Source organism: Morone saxatilis, unplaced genomic scaffold (genome assembly GCF_004916995.1).
Source record: "Morone saxatilis isolate NCDOM2014 unplaced genomic scaffold, NCSU_SB_2.0 Contig1, whole genome shotgun sequence".
NCBI lineage: Eukaryota > Metazoa > Chordata > Actinopteri > Moronidae > Morone > Morone saxatilis.
The window spans coordinates 4689293-4709409 of record NW_023339651.1 but is presented as its reverse complement, the minus strand read 5'-3'; the positions used below and the strand labels follow the sequence as shown (position 1 = coordinate 4709409).

The following is a 20117-nucleotide window of genomic DNA, read 5'->3' as shown; positions in this document are numbered from 1 at the left end:
TAATTTTCTGTTCTTCTTTGGCAGGAAGTAGAGTGAGATGCCGTTTGCCATAACTTTTCGCCTGTGAATTGCCTTCTTGTTCCTCCCAGGACCCCCCCCCCCCTCGCCCTTAGACGATTTGCGTCTACTGACCTCTAAATAGGGAAGTTTTATGCAGTTGACCTTTGACTTTTACGTCTCCATATTTATGTCTGAGAAAATAGTGAAATTATGACACTTAACACTGTCGCCTGCATGTGTCTGGAGCTGCTCTGTGAAGACTGGGGGCCATTGAGACCACAGGTCAATTCATGACACCCTTCTCTCTTGTTTAAAAGTGACGCACTGAGACACATTCACATTGACATGCCGTGAAAACCTAATGGATTGTAAAGCCTGTTATTAAAGTTTCAGACTGCACTGAATTTCTGCTCTTATTTCTTTTATGAGAGTTTAAGTATAGCAATATACAGAGCGAAAAGAAGGTAGTGTTATTTTACACGCAATTTACACTAATTACAAAATTATTTCTAAGTAATTGTGAGGTCATACAGTTAACGCTTAACAGAGATTATGTGAGGTGGCAGTCAAAAACACATAGAAGAGATGAGACTTGAACACTCCTAATTGGTTGAAACATTCAGGACTTGCCACTGAACGGGTGTATGAACAGGTCTAGTGGGCCCCCCAGAGGACAAATTCCAAACATCATGGCTGTCTGTCAATAGTGGCACAGAAACGTCCAACTTTAAATGTAATATATGCCATAGCCTCTGGTGGTGAAACACCGGTGTTTGATTTTGTTTTTGTTTGTTTTTGTATAGGTCTTTTGTATAGAATAGGTCTTGCAGATAGAAAATAATCTCTTTGCAATTATCAAAAATACATTCCAGATGCCGCGCTGCAGAAACAGATGGCACAATCACTCAATTCCTAAATGAAAAAGAAAAAAAGTTTAAACTTAATGAAATAAACACAAACAAAATCAAGAGCGAGGGGGGAAAATCTTGCTACCTTTACAGTCCGATTACACAATGGCTCTTTATATGGAATGAAGTATTTACATCAACCTCAGCTAATTCAGGTGTCAACTCTGCAGCCCATATCTGTGCTCTCTGACACGCGTAAGCACTGAGCCATCTGTGAGTAACAACTTAGCACAATCATCTGTTGGGGGTTAGTCTTGTACACGAGGAGCCAGAAGCCTGCAGTAGCCTCTTTGATCATCTTCCTGATGTGTGGTCACAGTGGTTTCACTTTGCTCTTTTTGGCTCAATCAGGGGCCCTTGAATGCAGCGAGGTCCAACTTTAGAAAACAAGAACCTGCCCACTGCAGAGGCACCGCCGAGATCCAATCAATGAGCAATCAGATTCCCTCTTATCTATTTGGCTTGGCTGGATGTGGATGTTAATCAGTCCCATATCTCGGTAATGGTGTTCCTGTTAATTGCCTCCCTTCGTTCTGGCTGTATCCCCTTTCGCTTATGATCTCTATCTGCAAATGAGGTCAGAAAGGCATATGGATCTTGTTTCCAGCCTGGCTCTACTGAATCCTAACAGAGGACATTTGGAAACCGTGCTGGCCGTGTGGCCTGGCGTTTAAAGCTGTCCTAAGATCAAGGCACTTGTCGTCGCTCCCATGTGTTGATGTCACTGCTCTGTCAGGCCTTGAAGTCGTTCGTTATGACCCTTGTTTAAGCTTAGCTTCAGTTCTCCAGCAGTTTCTAGGATACAGCACAGTATATGGCTGCCTTTCAGAACAATGTCCAGAGTATGTTTCCCACAATAGGATAGATTTAGTCCCCAGTCTTATCGCAAGTCAGCGCCCCATGAGAATGGTGTGATTTGCATATTCATTGGGCTTTTGCATCTGATGCCCATCTCGTTAGACCTGGTAACGGTGTGATATCTGGACAGCTCCAGGGCAAGTCAGCCACCCGTCTGAATGACATGCAAATATAAAAAGATCATGCAGACCATGATTTGGTTAATCACATTTTATACCATGACTGGCCTGGACTGACCTGGTCTGGAAATAGGGTTATAGTCTAACCGAGTTAAGAGCTCAAACCTGCTGCTGACACAGCATGACAAAAATTAAAACATTTATTTGACAAATGAACTATGATGCAAATATCCGCCTTTGGAGATGGAGATCCATATGGAGCAAAGGTCGGCTGGGTCATACTGAATTGTCTTTTTGTTGCCTTCTCTCGAACCTTCAAACCTTCTTTCACTGCGAGAGGGTGAACTGTCATTTCTTTCAAGCTTCTCCTCATGCATAAATAAACCTGTACCCTCCTCTCCCCAGCCAACCCTTGGGCCTACTCGAGGGAGCAGAAGGTCTAAGAGCATTCCTCCATGAAGACTTTCCCTTTTCTAACTTTGCTTTGATTTTACGCTCATTATCCCCCCCTGCAGCTCCGCCGGTCCTGGACAAGAGACCCCATACCTGATGAAACAATGGGGGAGCTGTGCTGCATGATGAAGCTAAGCTGAGCTCGGGGTGGCAGGAGGGAATTGCATTGTCTCCCTACGTCACAGTGCCACAGGAGAAAAAAGGGGGAGACGCCATTATCCCCCGTTCTCTGCAGATCAAATTAATTAGCAGCAAAAGCGCTCCTGAAAGAAGTGATTCTCCAAAGTGGGACGTCTTACCCAGTCAGTTCTGCTCATAACCCTTTGTTATTCACGGGTGCCCAGCTGTTGTGCTGCTGCCGTCAAAGCAGAGGACCTTCTCCCTGATCTTCAACCTCCTCGCTCCTAATGATGCCCTCAAGGCACCGGGGCTAGAGGGCAGGTGGCAGGGTGAAAGGTCTCTCTGGATGGAACAAACTCCTCTCAATCTGATGACTTCTCCCATCTTGTTTGAAGTACTGCAGAAGCTAAAAATCCACATAGATTTGCTGTTGCTTGATTGCTGAAGGAGTGTTTTTCAGGGTAATTCATTAACTGAAGGAAAATTAGCAGATTCGAATATCCTTCTTACAAAAAAATGTGAACACGCTGTTTCAAACAGCAGGTGTTAAGTGGCAGGCGCTGATAATTATAACTGTTGGAATCTGAGAATACATGCTTGTAAAAAAGACATTTTTGTAAAGTTAAATGCAAAAAGGAAAAAGGAAAAGTATTCCAGAATATGAAAAAAAACCTTTTTATTTCAAAAGTTTGGCTGAAATTAAACTCTAGAAGCAAAAATTACCTGAAATATGTGAAAGACACTGCATAAAAACTGGCTTCTCCCTCCTATTATAAATATAACTATGTTAGTATTAGTAGTTAATAAGTTAATATATCAAAAAAAGAAAATTACAATAATTGTAAATTACAAATAATCTGACTCGAAATAAAGTATAAAGAACCATAAAAAATAAAACTTAAAGGAAACTACTTTATAATAACCCTGGAGCCGCATCCAGTAACAATCAGGTGATACAATACTGACCCCTAGTGGAGTTTTAATGAAGCAACACATTATAAAACAGGGTGCCTTGGACAACAAAGATGTCCAGGACACCCACCGTGCAGTGGTGAGTGGAGTTCTGCTAACACATTATCATAAAAAAGGAATACATTTTCATCTATTGATGCACATGTGACTTTCTTCACACTGTTTTCTCCTGCTTCGTATTCCTCTTGGACAGGATTTGCTCACAGCTCTGCATGAGATCCCTCTTGGACCGGATACAGTCTTCCAGCTGGTTCACTGTGAGAACCGTCGCTGCTCTCTGAATGAACTCACAGCGCTGATTCTCGGAAAGCTGGTACTAGTTTTCATGGAGCATTTTGGATTAGGTTGTGATCTCATGTGCATGCACTCAGGAGCCCTTGTATCGCATCCATTCACTCTCTTGGTTGCCCTGTGTGTGTTAGCACTGCGAGGCTCCGTTCTGCCTTGCATCGTGTTTGTCACATTTTGACCAACAGCTCTCTTTGAAATTGGTACACAGGTCTTGGCCCTTCGGGGATCACCGCCATGTGTGTGCCACAGTGGATATATCGGAGTCTGCAGCCTCTGTTTCAGCACCTGCAGGTCGGAGTGCGGAGGATCCAGAGGGTCCCAGGAATCTCGCAGCCTGGCGTTGCACTCCATGTTGATGCTCACTTCGTCCGTGCACTGGGCCTTCTGGATTGCATTGACCCTGAGGAGGATGGAGTCACGTGTCAGAGGATGGTGGAGACCCCTCTTCTTTATCCGTTCACTTGTTGCCTTCTCGCTCAGCATCACCGACCGTTTAGCAAAGCACTCTCTGGCTATGAAGGAAAGGTTTCATTAACAACAGGGACCAACTGAACTTCAAACATATTTCCTCTATTTCTGACATGTTGAGCATGCTTACCTTGTGCTCGCCATTTAGCGGGGGTAGGCAGGAAGGTGGTGTTGGTTAAATCAACTTTTGCCGAATGATCGGCCCCAACAGAGGCGAGGGGAATCTTTCTGAGCAAAGCTGCAGATTTCTCAGAAACATCACCCTGCCCCCCCTCTGTCGACGCCGTGTAGTCCCAAAACACTTTGGCAAACTGGTATTGCTTCACACTGGACGTCGTGTTCACTAAGATACTAAAGTAGCATGTAAAATAAAATAGGAAAGACAAATGCATACTAGCATTGGTACAACATCTGAACATTATACCATAACAAAAAATAAACCTGCTTTCAAGCATCTGGCTAACCTGTTGTCATGGAAGTGCAGGGACAGTATTCGGCCTGTTTCAGCCTCTGCCGTTATGTCTCTGAGACAATCTCCGGTGAGGAAATTAAATATGCGAATCTTTCCATCAAGACAGCCAGTAATGACACGGAGGTAGACGAGAGTGAGAGATTTTACCTCCCTGCAGAAAAGACAGCATTCAATTTAACATTTAGGGTTATGTAGAGAATACTATAATTAAAACAGCAGGCAAGATATTTCACACAAGATGTTCAGGTGGTAGTAACAGTTAGAATATTTCTATTAGTTACAAATGTTTAACGCTGTCAGGGAAAAGTTACTAAGGTAAGAAAAGTAAAAAAATAAATACACTGTAATCCTACAAGATTAAAATAAAAATGCTTAATTTTTGGGGATTTAAGCTCCAAAAGTTTCTTGCTTACTTTGGGTGGCTGAAAGTCATAAGCGACTGTTTAGCGTCATTGTTGATGCTCCAGGCCATGACCTGACCGCTAGCGTCCCCAGATAAGAAGTGCCATTCGTCGATGAACAGGCACTTCACTGAGCTCCTGTGGGCATCAATCACCTTTGGAAAAGTAGGCCATTATACCAAAAAAATCAACAACGGTGAACAGACACATAGGTATTATCAATTGTGGACGACATACAGGTTAAAAAAAGTTCCACATTTGCTCCACAAATGACTAATATTCTCACCCTGAGCAGCGATGCCTTCTCCATGTCCCATATTTTGACAAGGCCCCGATCACAGCTGCTATAGACGGCTCTTTGGTTGATCTTTACACACTGGACTGAACTGGGGTGCTTGAAATTAAAATCCTCAAAATGCTTCCCTGTTTGTAGACTCCACACTGACAGTGTGGTGGTTTAGTTTAGCTTATTTGCACATACCGGTATTAGTAAAAAAAACATTAAAACTTACAACTTATTCTCGCAATATAATCAATTTTGGAACATATATAGGAAAAAAAAAATCCTACAAGTGAAATAGACACTGAATTTTTAAATATGAATTTTTACTTTTAATATTTACTGAATAACTTTTTTGAACAAAACTCAAAAAGGTTATTTCATCTTCCAGACCTTAGGAGGCTCCAACACAATCCAGATAACTCGGTAAACCTGCTTCAAGGAATAAGTTCCTGAAGGCCATTTCTTCTTGGAGAAAATTTGGTGCGATTGGTAGAAGATGTGTTGGAACAACCAGACGGCCAGGTTTGTTAATATTACAGTTAATTATGAATGATCTGAATGCTATACATCAATGGCTGCTTACCTTTCACTAGACAATCTTTGGCTCCTGAGACAAGTCTATCATCGTGGACATCCAGACAGTTGACAGTGCCAGTGTGACCATACAGCGCCATCACACACCTGTCTGTCTTCAAATTCCAACACCTATAGATGTGATTACACAACGAATAAACACCCAGCCTAACAAATGTACTTAAGTCACAAGGAGGAATATGTATCATCACATGCACTAGCTTCCATCTCCTCTTCACCTGATACTTGCGTCGCAGCTCGCGGTTATCACCAGGTCTCTGTCCTCACAGAGCAGCACTGCCCGAATGCTGCCAACATGGCCCTTCATCACAGATACGACTTTTGTTTCTGACGCCACGTAAAGCAGATTCACCGCGCGGTCCTTGGTACTCGTGGCCATTAACGGTCCGCCTTTGTAGCCCACCACCCGCAGAAGATCTTCTCTGTCAACACACAACCAGATGACATTCGTGGTATGACAATGTGTGTTTGTTAGTACCAATGAGCCTCTAGCTACATCCAAAAAGAAGGTTGATCACACTAACTTGTCCAGCAGCACTGTGGTAAAATATGCGCCACAGTAAACATTTCTCTCTTCCATTTGCACTGTCTTGGTCTTGATTTTGGCATAAGCAGTTGCAAATGGCTCAACCTGTGGGACCAATGAAAGAAAAGATAATCCATGTATGTACAATTGCATTTCTGGTACAAAAACTGACATTTACAGAGATGAGGTGTTGATTTGTTGACCTTGTGCACACTAGGATGAACATCCACTTCCTCATCATCCTTGGCAGGAACAGGGACTTTGACAATGTTGGCGTAAGTAGGACTGACTATATTAACACCTCTGCACCTCTAGGACAGGGGAAAAAAAACTATTACTGATTATGTAATTTCATTTAAAATAATTTTATTAGAAACATATGTTATTGTTAAACTTGTCACATCAAAAAAAGGGATCTGATTTCAATATCATCACAAATGCTCCACCTTCATCATTGCCTCAATTTGATCCTGGAAAATTCTTCTGAGCTTGATTTCCTCTGTGGTTTCCTGTGCAAGGTGCTGCCAGTATCGACAAACCTTGTGGCAGCGCCTCAAAGCGTGCTCACCTAACAGACCTGGACACACATTCACAGTATAATGTCAAAGGGTATGCACGTTATTAAGAGTTTAAAATTGGAGTTACTAACAAAATTAACCAAAAATGTTATGTTCATTACTTTGTCCCAGTGCATTAAACTGCATAGACGCCTTTTTGTTTGTCATATTCTTCCTTTAAGTAATACATACTTTTAACCTGCAGACAAAGGTCACTGGGAGCAAACAGCCAATTGGTTGCTCAGCAGGGCTTTGTTACTCTTATATCCACTTGAATGGTGTGGATTTAATGAGAGAATTCTTGAGTAATTAAGCTGAATCCCCACAGTGCTGTTAGACTGATTGATTCTTCAACTGAAGAAAATGTCAATGGACACTTCAGATTGAACACTGAGAGAGTAAGAACTCAGCTCCACTACTGTTTGTGTGTGTGTGTGTGTGTGTGTGCAATCTTGAAGCATTAAAGAAGTGCACATTATCAAAGTATATGTTGCATAAAATAATACATCAGAAAATATAAAACTAACTGAATTATTATTTTAAGAACACAAATATCTGGCAGGCTGCAAACATGTGCTTCTGTTGAAAGGTACTGCTAATATCAGTGAACCTGGACTTACCTAATATCCTCTTTGACAGATCAACAGGTAGGCAGCCTATGAAATCTCGGTATCGGCTCACTCCAGACACAGACTTGGAGGATCCAGGCACTACCATGAGAGCAGGGTCTTCTGAGTCCTCATCTTGATCACGTTGATTGGTACTGCGACCTTTCACTGAAATGGACATGCAATTATTATGTGATAGGTAGCACTGATAATTAAACGTTACAAATCCACTGAGCAGAGATCTTGTTTTATTAAATCACTTCATAAATGAAAAGCCATCTCTAGAACAGCCAACTGTGCAACTGTATCTGGGTCCTTTACCGGCCTCTAGCGGCAACCAGTGGCGTTGCACTCTCTGCACCTTAAATATACAATTCAGAAGATGAGCTTGCGCAGTTTAAAATAAAAGAATAACTAAGAAAAATATGAAATTAAGAGTTTGTTGGGAAAAAAATATATGCGAAAACTCAAAAAGCATAAATCTTTGTGCTGTCTTTACCATTAAACTGCAGAAACCCCCGTTTTTGTCTGACCAGAAGCACGCTGGTCAAATTAGACACCATGCGTAATAGCTCCGAGTCACAAAGTGAAAAAAGACGGCACAGATATCGTGATTTGATCCAGTCCGGGCTGCCATTGAACCAGTCCCAGATCTGACTCATGTTCATGCCCCGTGGTTTCCCGTCCAGCGGCCCCTCTGGACCACCGCGGCAGGGGAAATCCTGAGGAGAAGTCGGGCTCCTGGATCTGGCGTAGGTGAATAAAGTCCACGACGTTACATCCAGCATATTCCGGACGTTTTCCAGCAGCTGGGTGTTTCTGCACCGTAAAAGCAGCTCCACAAGAAACCTCCTCTTGAACTCATCCGACACCGTCCACAAGCACCGAGTGGAAGCCGGTGGTTCGGGGGCAAAGGCGCAAGATGGACACATCCCGCACATGCTGAGACATCCCTCCGCCGCGGTGAAGCTCCTCTCGCTGAACGACACGCTCCTGCCAAATCTAGCAGACTTCATTTCGATGCTGTAACGTGAAGTTGCTTTTTTTGTTGTGCTGCTCTCTGTTGTCTACCTCGTTGCTTTGAACAATATCAACAAACACACAGGCAGCATTCAGCAGGTTGCCCGGCAACAGGTTCTACGCGCCAGCAGCAGGGAATGGATGCTGTTCTAACTAACTTAAATCAACTATTATTCTAACATCTGTAAACTATTTATTATTTATTGTGCATTTTTTTTATTGTTGAAATTCTGTTTGTTTTTTTTAAACATAAATTAAGTCATTCAAACTGTGCATACTGTCATAAATGTAACCTACTGTGCACAAACTCTTTGCACAAACTAGGTCTTGCAAATATGCACATGTACAATTTATTTTTTGTTATACGCTGTTTAAAATATTTTGCACACCATTCTACTGCATTCTGCATATAGTGAATATCTTTTTAATTATAGTCTTATATTTTCTATCTTCAAAGTACTTTTATTTTATTATTCTTTATTGTACTTTTACACTTCTGTACTTGTGTTGCTGTGTCTGACTTGAATTTCCTACATGGGGATCAATAAAGGAACATCTAATCTTATCTTATAATATCCACCTATCTCATGTACATAAAGAAACCTGCACATACATATTTATTTCGGCCTCCTTTGCACTCTGTCAGTGAGTATAATTCTGTACATTTTATAATTCACACCACCTTAGGGGGCATGTGTAACTATTTAGTTGTGACTTAGAGTTATGTTGTAACTCCTGTCCGTGGTGCAGCCGCTTTTATTTTAGTAATGCATAAATCACAACTTAATAATATTTTACATTATATCTAGGCTAAGTTTGAACTTACACACAGCTGGTGCAACAGGCTGCAGGTATTCAGATTCCGTCTCCAAGCAGTTTTGTTTGTTCTGCTTTTGCCAACTCTCTTGAGACTTTTGTGTGATAGCAACTAGACATTGCAATAAGAGTAACGTGTCACGAAGCAAACAGTTTGTGCACAAAAGTAACTTTCCAGCTGCATATAATACCACAATATATATTAGCTGCAGTTAATCTAACGATGTGTTTTATTTAGAGGACACAGATTTTATTCATTTTAGCAGCTCTAAGTACAAAAACACGTGCGCCGCCCGGGAATCGAACCCGGGTCGCAAGAATGGGAATCTTGCATGATACCACTACACCAGCGGCGCCGATGAATGATAGACTTCCGATGGCAGTGAATATATAACCAGTTAAGCAATACGATTACTGGTTAAGATAAAATAGGCATGTTTGCGTTGATGTTGCTGGTTGGCCTCAATGGGAAACATACTATAAACAATTGTGAGAGTAGATACATCGCAAATAGGCAATGTGAACCAAAGTTACCGCTTTTATTTAGAAAAGAACCGACATAAATGTGGACCCTTATGCTGAAAGAGGGGGTTTATTTACTTCCGGGGAAAGCCTGAAGTTCCTGGATTCAGTCCGATATTAACAGCATGCTCAGCAGCTAAAAGCAGTCTGTAACTGTGGCTGGCAAACAGTCCGAGGATTAATTGGGATTCGAGTAGGTGTAACTTAAATGTCTGTATACATTAATGTAAAAATGATGACGTTATTCGGTCTTATAATGCTTCATCTTGCTGGTGCTTCTGTGATAGCCACATAGCAGTAACTAACTCTCGGCTTAGCCATGATAATGCAAATTACTAGCCAGAACAGACTAACTTGAGAACTTTCTTTCTACTAAATCTTATCAAAACTGCGGTTCTTCTCCATCTTCTTCCATGAAATGTAATGTTAGCCAGCTCACACAGTTTACTGACTGATGTTTAGCGAGCTAGCCTGACGTGCTAACGCGTTGTTTTCGCCTTTTCTAACCTATTTTCTTGTGTGAGCAGCTGTCATAAAGATTGGTCGTTCATAGTTTCCGTCCAGTCTGCACTCATGGCGGACAAGAGCGACGGTGTGGACTGGGTAGAGACAACCGAGGAGGTTGTTATAACAGAGGAGTGTCTGCCCCCCGAAAACAGCACTCCTGCAGGTAGGATACGTGTCTTTAATGTGACAGTTTGTTTGAACGTTTAAACTGGTGATATGACTTGTTTTCATGTGTGCGTTTCTAAAATAGCGTCTTTGTTCTGCTGCTATAGTGATACAGGTTTTAGAGCCAGCAGAAACGCCAATCCAGAGGTTACTGGACACTGTGGGACATGGAGACAACCCAGAGACTGATACCGGCTTCTGTAAGCAAGAGACTTTCTTTCCTCTTATAATTCTATCCACAGCATCCTTGGGCTTAATACAAAGTTTCTGCGTTATCTTGGACAACTTGTAGATCCACAAACTAAAGACCGAAAATGAACAGATGGCATTAATGTTGTTGTTTATTGCTCTTCTTATGACTGGAATTAAAAACAAATAAGGAGACATGTGAGCTAAACATGGTACAGCAACAGTAGATCAAATGTTTATGCTGATTAAATATCCACTTGAGCTACACAGTATGCTGTATTAACGTGCATGTGAGTAATATCATTCATTTATTCATGCATTCTTACGTTCTCCTGCCTTTTTACATTTCACAGATTGTGAGGAGTGTCTGACTCTCTTCCAGGACCAGAGTGATCCCGCTAACATTAATGGCCCATCTTTTATTCTCGACTTTCCAACGAGCATGGGCATCCCCCAGAGGGCCCTCCTCAGTATTCCCTATGGCCTGATGATAGGCAGATCTAGTATTCCAAGTGCAGGCGTCGGAGTCATAAATCATGGACCAATAGTGTCTCCAGGAATGCATTTTGGTCCATATGAGGGGGAGGTGACATCGAGGGAGAACGCCGTGGCAAGTGACTTCTCCTGGGAGGTGAGCACCAAAATCAGTAGAATGACAAAAGTGACATTGAGTCTCAAGATTTCTCCTCTCTAGATTCTTCTTATTGTGGTCTTTGTTATTTGTGCGTACTATGTCTTTTTTAAATATTCTTATTTTCTGCAGATTGACAAGGGAAAAGATGAGTACGAGTACATTGATGCTGCCAGAGAATCACACTCAAACTGGATGAGGTAACGTTTTGAATTCTGCTATTGTGACTGTGTATGCGTGTTTCTCTTTCAGTACTCCACTGGTGTAGCGTCGCTCCTCTATAACATGACTCATGATGGGCAGCTTTATAAAAAAAGTATCAAACTCCATGCAGCAGAACCAGAGATATCCTCTTTTTTTTTTTTATTCCATGCGTTCTTCTTTGTCAAAACCTGCCGCCTACATCACCCACAATGCAACTCGACCGCCAACAGTCCAGTCAGAGATTCAGTTGCCTTGTGCTAGTAGCACCTAATGTAGCACAGATGAAGAGCAATTTATCAGAGATTGCGAGCCGCAGAAGGCTTTAAACAATTTATTTTCACATATTCAGTAGTATCAGGACGATCTGTATTGTGTAATAGTGGTGCAGTTCCCCTTTAAATTATATTAGAAAAGAAAAAGAATAGTACGACACAAGGCATTAACATGGAGAAATAAATGAGTTAACGCTGAAACTCAATTTGGCAAATAAATTGGACTCCCGTCACAAAAAAATCACTGCATCCAGGTGTCTGAAAGTGAGAAAGGTACACACTTTCTCTCACACTCACACACACACACACACACACACACGTCTAGGTTGGGCAGTCATACAGACAAGTAAGTGAGTAACTAGAATAGCCAGGTGTTGTCTCGTGCTTCCAATAGGCAAGATTTGGATTTGTAATCCATTTCCATTGTCAGCACGTCAATGCTTTGCACATGCTGTTTGTGTTCTGTAGTTAACCTCATGGTATCTCTCTTCATATGGCAGATAATGGTGCATCTAAAAATCTGTTCACGTTCATATTCAGTCTTTGTTGCTGAACTTTATTTTTAACCGTGTCTCCTCTTGCACAGGTACGTCAATTTTGCTCGTAACAAAGACGAGAGGAACTTGCTGGCAGTCCAGTACAAAGGCAGCATCCTGTTTCACTGCTGTCGCACCATCCACCCTGGAGATGAGCTCATGGTGTGGCCCAGCAAAAAACTGCTCACCCGTTTTAGTGAAGCTTGGACCCAGGTGTGGTTGATGAAGCTGAATGCAACAGGTATGTTTTGCTAGTCAGAATCAATTATAGTTATTTTTGATGGACTATTTTCCATTAGCTTGTCTTTTAGCCAGTTTGATCCATTTTTTTTTCTCTTTTTCTTCAAAATTTTAGAGAGTAATACTACTGCGACATCTCAGATCTTCCCGTGCTCCCACTGTCAGCTGTCCTTCACTACAGAGGCCTTCCTCCAGAGACACACAGAATGCTTCCACATACAGACTAAAGGGGAGAGCACAACGGCAGCTGCTGAGGCAGTTGAGCCTGAAAATCCAGCTCCTAGTACTGACCCAGGTCCCTCTGCAGAATCCCTGGTGGTGTTACGCGTTGATCCGGTCGAGTCAAATACGTGTGGTGATTGCGGGAAGATTTTCAAGCAAATCCCTCACCTTAGGAGGCACAAGCTTTGTGTCCACTCAAACAGACGCCCCTACTGCTGTCCACAGTGCAGGCGGAGCTTTAGCCAGGCGTCTGGCTTAATCAGACACCAGCTAGTTCACAGAAAGCAGGCTGTGATAAAAGACATTGTTCCTCATCAAAGCACAGTGCTTAGTGAGAAGAAAGAGAGCTTGACGGAACTGAGGTCAGAACGTGCAGATCCAGCTGTAACTAAGGAAACAAATCAGATAAATGTAAGTGAGAATCTACAGGAAGCTATGGATGTAACTGAAGCTGAGAATACTCCTGCAGGGGAGGCAGAAACATCCCAGTGTAATTGTTCAGACTGTGGTAAGAGCTTCACAAACGAAAAATCCCTCAAAAAGCATAGGGTGAGTGTCCATGACAGGTTACGCCCGTACATCTGCACTGTGTGCCAGAAGTGCTTTGGCCAGTGCATTGACCTGACCAGGCACCTACGGTGTCACCAAAAGCTAAACAAAATGGGAGGAAAACTTAATCAGGCCCCGGAGAAATCTACTACCATGCCCTTTAGCTGTGCTGAGTGTTCAGTGGCTTTTCCTACAGTGGACACCCTTCAGCAGCACATAGGTGAGCATCACTCAGAGGAGACCGCAGTGGAAAATCCAGAAAATGATCCAGTGCCGGCTGGTGATGATCAGAGCCACGATCCAGACTTCATTCCACAGCCCTCGGTGGCTGAACCAGTTGAACCTGTCCAAAAAGGCCCCTCTCAGAGGCCTCAGCGACTTGGAGCTAGATCTAAAATTTCTGCCATAACCAAGCTCATAGCTCCAAAACGAAGGAAAGCCATCTGCAAGAAGCCATTAACCAGCCCTGCTCAGGCTGAGAAGAGCTCCACTGAGCCAGAGGCACCTGCTGCCAGAAGTGGAAAGCTGGAAAAATACAAATGGTTTAGCTGTAATCGCTGTAAGCGAACCTACGCAAACCCAGATGAGCTCAAAGCACATAAGTGCGCTTTGAGACAGCACAAGTGTGGTCAGTGCGGGGCGACCTTTAATAAGTCTGGCTTCCTGAAAAGACACGAGCAGATGGTGCACGTAAATGCAAAATCGTACAACTGTGAGCGCTGTGGTAAAGTCTTCACTACATCTGGTAACCTCAAACAGCATCAGAAGAGCAACACTTGCATGAAGTACCACTGCACGTCGGAGCTTTTCCCATGCTCCTTTTGTCAGTTCTCCTTCACTATGAAGAGCTACCTTATTAAACACGTCAAAAGGCACCACCCAGTGGAGTATCTGTCACACTGTGACTCAGACACCCTCATGGATCAGCTGGAGGAAGAGGAAGAGGAGGGGGAAAGAGAATGTATCTGCCCCCATTGCGGGAAGAGCTGCGCAAACGCCAAAGCTTTCAAATCTCACTCGTGCTTCCAGCAGGTGAAGGTGCTATACTTGTGCACAGACTGCGGGAAGGGCTTCACAAACCACTACGGTCTCAAGCAACATCAGCGCATCCACACGGGCGAGAAGCCGTACAACTGCCCCCACTGCAGCAAAAGCTTCTCCTACACCGGCCAGCTGAACGTGCACCTCAGGACTCACACCGGGGAGAAGCCGTACCTGTGCACCCACTGCGGGGAAAGCTTTCGGCAGTCGGGAGATCTGAAGCGACACGAGAGAAAGCACACCGGGGTGAGGCCCTACAGCTGCCCCGAATGTTGTAAAAGCTTCAGCCGACCGCAGAGTCTCAAAGCACACCAAATGCTTCACCTGGGACAGAGAATGTTCAAATGCACCCAGTGCGGGAAGAGCTTTTCCCGAAACTACCATCTAAGGAGACACCATCAGAAGATGCACTTGTAGTCACAGTTTTAGAACTTAAAAAAAAAAAAAAAAACTATCAAAGAGCTTACATTTGTGCCAGTGTAAACTGAATTGCACTACATTGCAACTGAATTGCACTTGACGATTGTGCCCTTCAAGAGTTGCAGAGAATTTATGAATGTCCTGTAAATAACATTATTCTAACTTAAGTTGGTTTAAAGCTGATGAATTTCATACCCCAAAAATATTATGTTTAGAATTTTCAGTTTTTGTTTATTGATTATTTGAAAGAGGTAAACATAAATATAATGTCATGTCATTCATTCAATGGATGTATTGCAATGAATGAATTAACAGATGTAAAATAACTCCCCACAGTCACATAAACAAATGCTTTTTGTCTCTCAATGTCAACTTGCTTTGAAATAAAAACATCCAACTTTATCATCACTGTTGACCATTTATTCCACAAAACATACAATGCAAAGCATGTGCACTGTACAAGCCTTAATATTATGAAAATACTCATAACCATGCCTGTTTTTTTTTCAATTCATTAATCTTAAATTTGTTTTTGTAGTCATCCAGATCTACTTCTTTTTTACAAGACACAGTATAACTGTCTAATGAACATTGCTTTTTGCATTGCTTTTGTCAGTTTTTGTCCTTGTTAGCTCATATTTCCACCTTGACTATATTATAAATATTAAGTAAAATTAAAATATTTCAGTCTTACCTGAACTATACAAACATACTGGTATGACAGTTGACACAAGTAGACTCAATTTCATTTTAAACTGTGCGGAAATTGAAACAGGTATAAACCTGGCAGTGTTTTCCATGTGCTACACACAGCGGTGTCAAGTGCAGCTGCTGGTTAGAGACACAAGCTTTTTAAATCTATATCTTTGCTGCTGGTAACGGCTTCTTTAACATCCCAGTCCAGTAATGTTTCTTATATCAGTAGTCCTAACTAATACCAGTTACACAAGTCCTTGACAACATCCATTTTGAGGGAGAGAAAGAGATCCATTTTCATTTGTGGCACAGCAGTTGTGGAGGCTTGTTTCTGTGGTCCTTTTTTCTGAAAGAAGCGAGGGGTTGAAACCGGAGGATTGGACGCTCATTAATGAGTCCTAATGTGTAAAAAACACAAACACTTCTGAAAGGTAGGCAGCAGGTGGTTCTCAAGGTTAAGTGACAAGACCCCTACGAAGGTTGGGTTACTGTTTGTACAATTTCGAAGACACCTCAAACACTGTTTCCGTTCATTCCTCCAATCCAGTGAAGCACCTTGTTGATGTCTTCTTCAGTGCAATCTCCTCCAATTTACACATCTTCATCACATAAAATATACAACAACCCTCAATCTCATTAGTTTATATTATGTTAAATGTTATAGACATTAAAATTTTTTACAAACCAAACTGATTGTTAAACCACACAGTATCACATCTGTACAAACTCAAAAAAAGGTCACAAAACTAGGCAAAAGAAAGAAAGGAAATTGTTTTTTGGCAATTAAAAGCAACAGCCTGGTCTGTCACAAAACCACAAATTAAGGGATTAAATACTGAACTCTGAAAATTAAAAAGGAACAGTACACATCTAGAGCTCGACAGAGTCTGTATTTGTGATGCTAAAACCGTTCTTCACGTTCCCATAAATGTTAACAGAAAAACATGGTTAAAAGGGTTAAGTGGCCGAAATAGCCTGAGGACACATATACAGTATGCAACCAGAAACCAAGCTCAAGTTGGAGACGAGAAATACCCTGCAGGTCATTGCAAGTACAATAACACTTATCTTCTGCTTTCTGAGAAGCGGAAACGGACAAAGGCTTTTATAAAGGTTCAGATTTCAGCTCCTCCACCCTGCACTCCAGGTCAGCCACCTAGAGAAGCGAGAGAAAAGAGGCAGTTATGACAATGTTTAGTCTGTTTTGGCATGTGAACAAAATATATACAGTAGGGTCCAAAAGTAGTAGCCACGTCACGCTTTTAACAACTAATACAACACACTGACTTATATATATCCTCTAAGGTTTTGTGGCTATGGGTAGAGCTTTCACTTGAAAACAATGTAATGGTTTATATAAAGGCCACAACACTTACTGAAGCAGTCTGGGGACAAATTGTTCTCATGAGTGCTGAAAAAAAAACTCCTCATATTCTAACAAACCAGTTAAAAGTTTCCTTGCAACTAAAATTGGAGGGACTTTCAGAAAGTTGATTTCATTCGAAGCAGGAGCAGGTTGGACCTAAAGTGACCCTGCCGTCAACAAACTCTATAATGACAGAGCTACAGAAGTTAAAAACACTGCAAGCTGCTGCCTTAGAACGGGAGAACTTCTTTTCGGACAAATGTGGCAAAAGTCCATTATTGAAAATTGGATGAAAGTCTGCAGATGAATCTACTGCAAGTTTAAATGTATTGCTGTGAGCAAAGAGCTTAGACAAGGAGATTCCTGTAAGAGGTGCTGACTTGCATTTGATTAACTACACCAAAAATAAGTTCTGCACAGCGTGTCGTCCCCTCTGGTTTAAAAGAAGATTGATTTTCCAACCGAACATTTTCCCCCTAAACATGCATCAAAGCTATCCCAGGCCTGTTAGTCCAAAGAAGAGTGCTGACTTTAAAGACTTTCCCTCCCCTCTCAACAGATCCTGATCCTACTGAAAGTCTTTGGGAACATTTGAAAATGAATACACAGGAAACAGAGAGTAACGCTACATGATGCTCAGTGCTCTAAAAGACGAGAGGAACGTTGTGAATTGCCAGTGTGCAAAGATTTCAGACATAAAGTATGCTGTGATAAATGTGGACCTTCAGTACCTTAGCAAGCTGTAAACAATTATGCAACAATATTTAAGAAATATAATGAATATATAATTGAAAGATTATTGGAGTTCCCTGCTGGTCTACGGGTTAAGACACAGACCATGAACTGCAACACCCGGACTGGGGCCTATATTGCATCTCATTCCCCCTCTTAGCTAACTCATAAATAAAAAACAAAAATGCTGTTTGATTTTAAAAGTGTATTAGCTGCTGGGGTTGAACTCATCCTTTTGGACTCCATAAATATCAAATCTAACCTGAGATGGCACAGATGTGTTGTAAAATTGATTGAATATATTTGAGGGTAAAAGCTAAAAGTAAAACCAAAGTAACTTCCTTCTAGGTCACCTCCTGTACCTGCTCTTGGAGTTGTCCAGACTCCTCTTTCAGAAGAGAGGCCTCAGCTCCAACTTGTGCACAACGCTGGGTCTCCTTCTTCAGGTACTCAATCTCCCTGTTAAAAAGGAAGTAGAGTCAGAGTGTCAGGCTGTAACATATCGCCCAACTCTTTTAACTCTCATCTGTGTGCTCGCGCTGTCTTACTTCTGCTGATACTCCTTGATCAGGCGTTTGGCTTTGCTGTACTTGCGCTCCAGGGCCTGATACTGGGACTGTGTCTCCTTCAGGTGCTCATCCACTGCCTGGCACAGGCTCTGAGCCTCCATCCAGTAGCCCTCGAGCTTCTCCATACGCTCCTTGTTCTCCTGCAGGGTTTGCTCCAGCTGGGCCTTATCCATACGCCAGCGCTGCTTCTCCTGCTCCGCGTGGTGCAGCTGGAAAGACAAGTACAGCATCGATTTCAGTCAGAGGATAATGTAAACGGACACCTCTGATCCTTAAAATAATCTAATTCTTTGCTCCTTCTGCCTATAGCATTAAATATAATTTAATATAACATAAATTTAACAATTTACCTTTCTTTTCAGCTGTTGGATCTCAGCCTGGGTCACCGCATGCTTTATTTGGAGCTTTATAGCAATGAGAGATGACAATTTTAAATACATGCGTTAATATTAGGTACATTAGAGGAAATAAGCTGTGATTACAAAGGAAATGTTCCAGTTAAGGAGTCCATTTCTCACTTCTTTGTATTTATGGGCCAGTTTCTCCGGGTCTGTCTCCAGAGGCGACATGTCCTCGTTCTCTGCCAGTTCAAACACCTCGATGGCACTGGGATACGGCGGACTGACTTCCTCATCATCGTCCTCTTCCTCATCTGTGCCGTATTCGCCACCCTGCAGAGATGAAGTCAAGGTAAGAAACCCACTCAAAGACTAAATAATTATATAAAGTTTAAAAGCCCAGTTCACCCAAATTATGAAAAAACACATTTCCCAAGATTCAAATTGTCATTCAAACTGCATACAAGTACCATTCAGATAGAGGAAGCTGTTGCATGTTGATAATTTTTTTTTTACACAAAACAACAAAAATCACATTTGTTTACATTTATTGTTAATGGTGTGGATAAAATGTCACAGAAAACCGGAAAACAAAGTGAAATAGTCTTTTATTGGTGTTTTTAAGAGCGAGTTTTTGTGCTGTGACACCAAATGGACACTAGATGGTGCAAAACTCCAAAGAGCAGACTATACTTTGTACTATAAAACCTACTGCTTTTCAAGAACCACCCACCATCACCCTTACATGAATGGGGTTAACTTCCTCTCTGTTGTCATAGTGAAACTACACACAGTGTTAGAGCACATTCTGTTTATGTAGGACTAAAACAGAGAGACAATCTGAGACACATGGATTAACGAAGCAAAGAGCATCCAAGGGCACCAAATTTGAGTCATCCTGATTTGTCCCCATTTTGGAGCTGAGCTTATCGTTTGATCAGACTGACACGTGCTGGATACAACAGTGTGGCTTTTCGCCAGAAGCAAACACAACGCAGCCACACAGGACAGGGTCACTTCTGTTCACCATGGTGTTGGGATGAATTTCATAATCCTAAAGAGGAACCAGGGACACATTTTGCAATGAATGATTGCAAAAAAAAACAGACTTATTTTTCATTTTAGGGCAGTATTTTGTGCCTCAACAGGTTGGCATAGTTACATAAACTTTAAAGCTCTTTAGTCCTGCCTTTGTTCTGTTGTCAAGTAGCTTTGTGTTTCTGCTTTGTGTATTTTTAAGCTGCAACCGTTAAATAACACCTTATGTCCCATTTATTGTTTTCCTGATTCAAATTTTGATAAACTCGTGCATTTATTTTTCTTAAACTAATTCTCTTTAAAGATTGACGAGACAGGCTCTTAGCTGTAAAAGATCATGCTACTCACATGCCAAATCTTCCATTTAATTCTCAAAATTCTGTTAATGTGATGTGTGTGCATGTAAGTGAGGGA

General features: G+C 41.9%; 3 protein-coding genes and 1 non-coding gene across 4 annotated transcripts in view; 1 reads left to right on the top strand and 3 right to left on the bottom strand.

Annotated features, from left to right (window-relative positions):
- Nucleotides 1–3138: 3138 nt before the first annotated feature.
- Nucleotides 3139–8869, bottom strand: fbxw10 (F-box and WD repeat domain containing 10). The gene is given in 13 exon segments (XM_035660786.1): nucleotides 3139–3700; nucleotides 3703–4233; nucleotides 4320–4540; nucleotides 4654–4812; nucleotides 5075–5217; nucleotides 5349–5503; nucleotides 5929–6050; nucleotides 6158–6361; nucleotides 6464–6570; nucleotides 6669–6776; nucleotides 6912–7042; nucleotides 7643–7798; nucleotides 8130–8869. Coding segments are annotated over 13 exon segments (2670 nt in total). The 5' UTR covers nucleotides 8647–8869; the 3' UTR covers nucleotides 3139–3584.
- An 882-nt stretch (nucleotides 8870–9751) lies between these two features.
- trnag-ccc lies at nucleotides 9752–9822 on the bottom strand. The gene has a single exon. It is a non-coding gene; the product is annotated as a tRNA-Gly (tRNA).
- Nucleotides 9823–10045: 223 nt separating this feature from the next.
- On the top strand, nucleotides 10046–15366 carry LOC118328944 (histone-lysine N-methyltransferase PRDM9-like). Its single transcript, XM_035662895.1, has 7 exons — nucleotides 10046–10181; nucleotides 10516–10658; nucleotides 10768–10860; nucleotides 11203–11480; nucleotides 11613–11680; nucleotides 12543–12733; nucleotides 12848–15366. Exons 2-7 carry the CDS (start codon nucleotides 10562–10564, stop codon nucleotides 14959–14961), a joined length of 2841 nt encoding a protein of 946 aa, XP_035518788.1. The 5' UTR covers nucleotides 10046–10181; nucleotides 10516–10561; the 3' UTR covers nucleotides 14962–15366.
- A 921-nt stretch (nucleotides 15367–16287) lies between these two features.
- LOC118328957 (neurabin-2-like) overlaps nucleotides 16288–20117 on the bottom strand; it is a gene marked incomplete in the record, with an annotated part of 18800 nt that continues 14970 nt past the window's right edge. Inside the window, 5 exon segments of the mRNA XM_035662897.1 lie at nucleotides 16288–16816; nucleotides 18121–18217; nucleotides 18307–18536; nucleotides 18678–18731; nucleotides 18846–18998. Of these exon segments, the coding sequence (XP_035518790.1) occupies nucleotides 16766–16816; nucleotides 18121–18217; nucleotides 18307–18536; nucleotides 18678–18731; nucleotides 18846–18998 (585 nt within the window).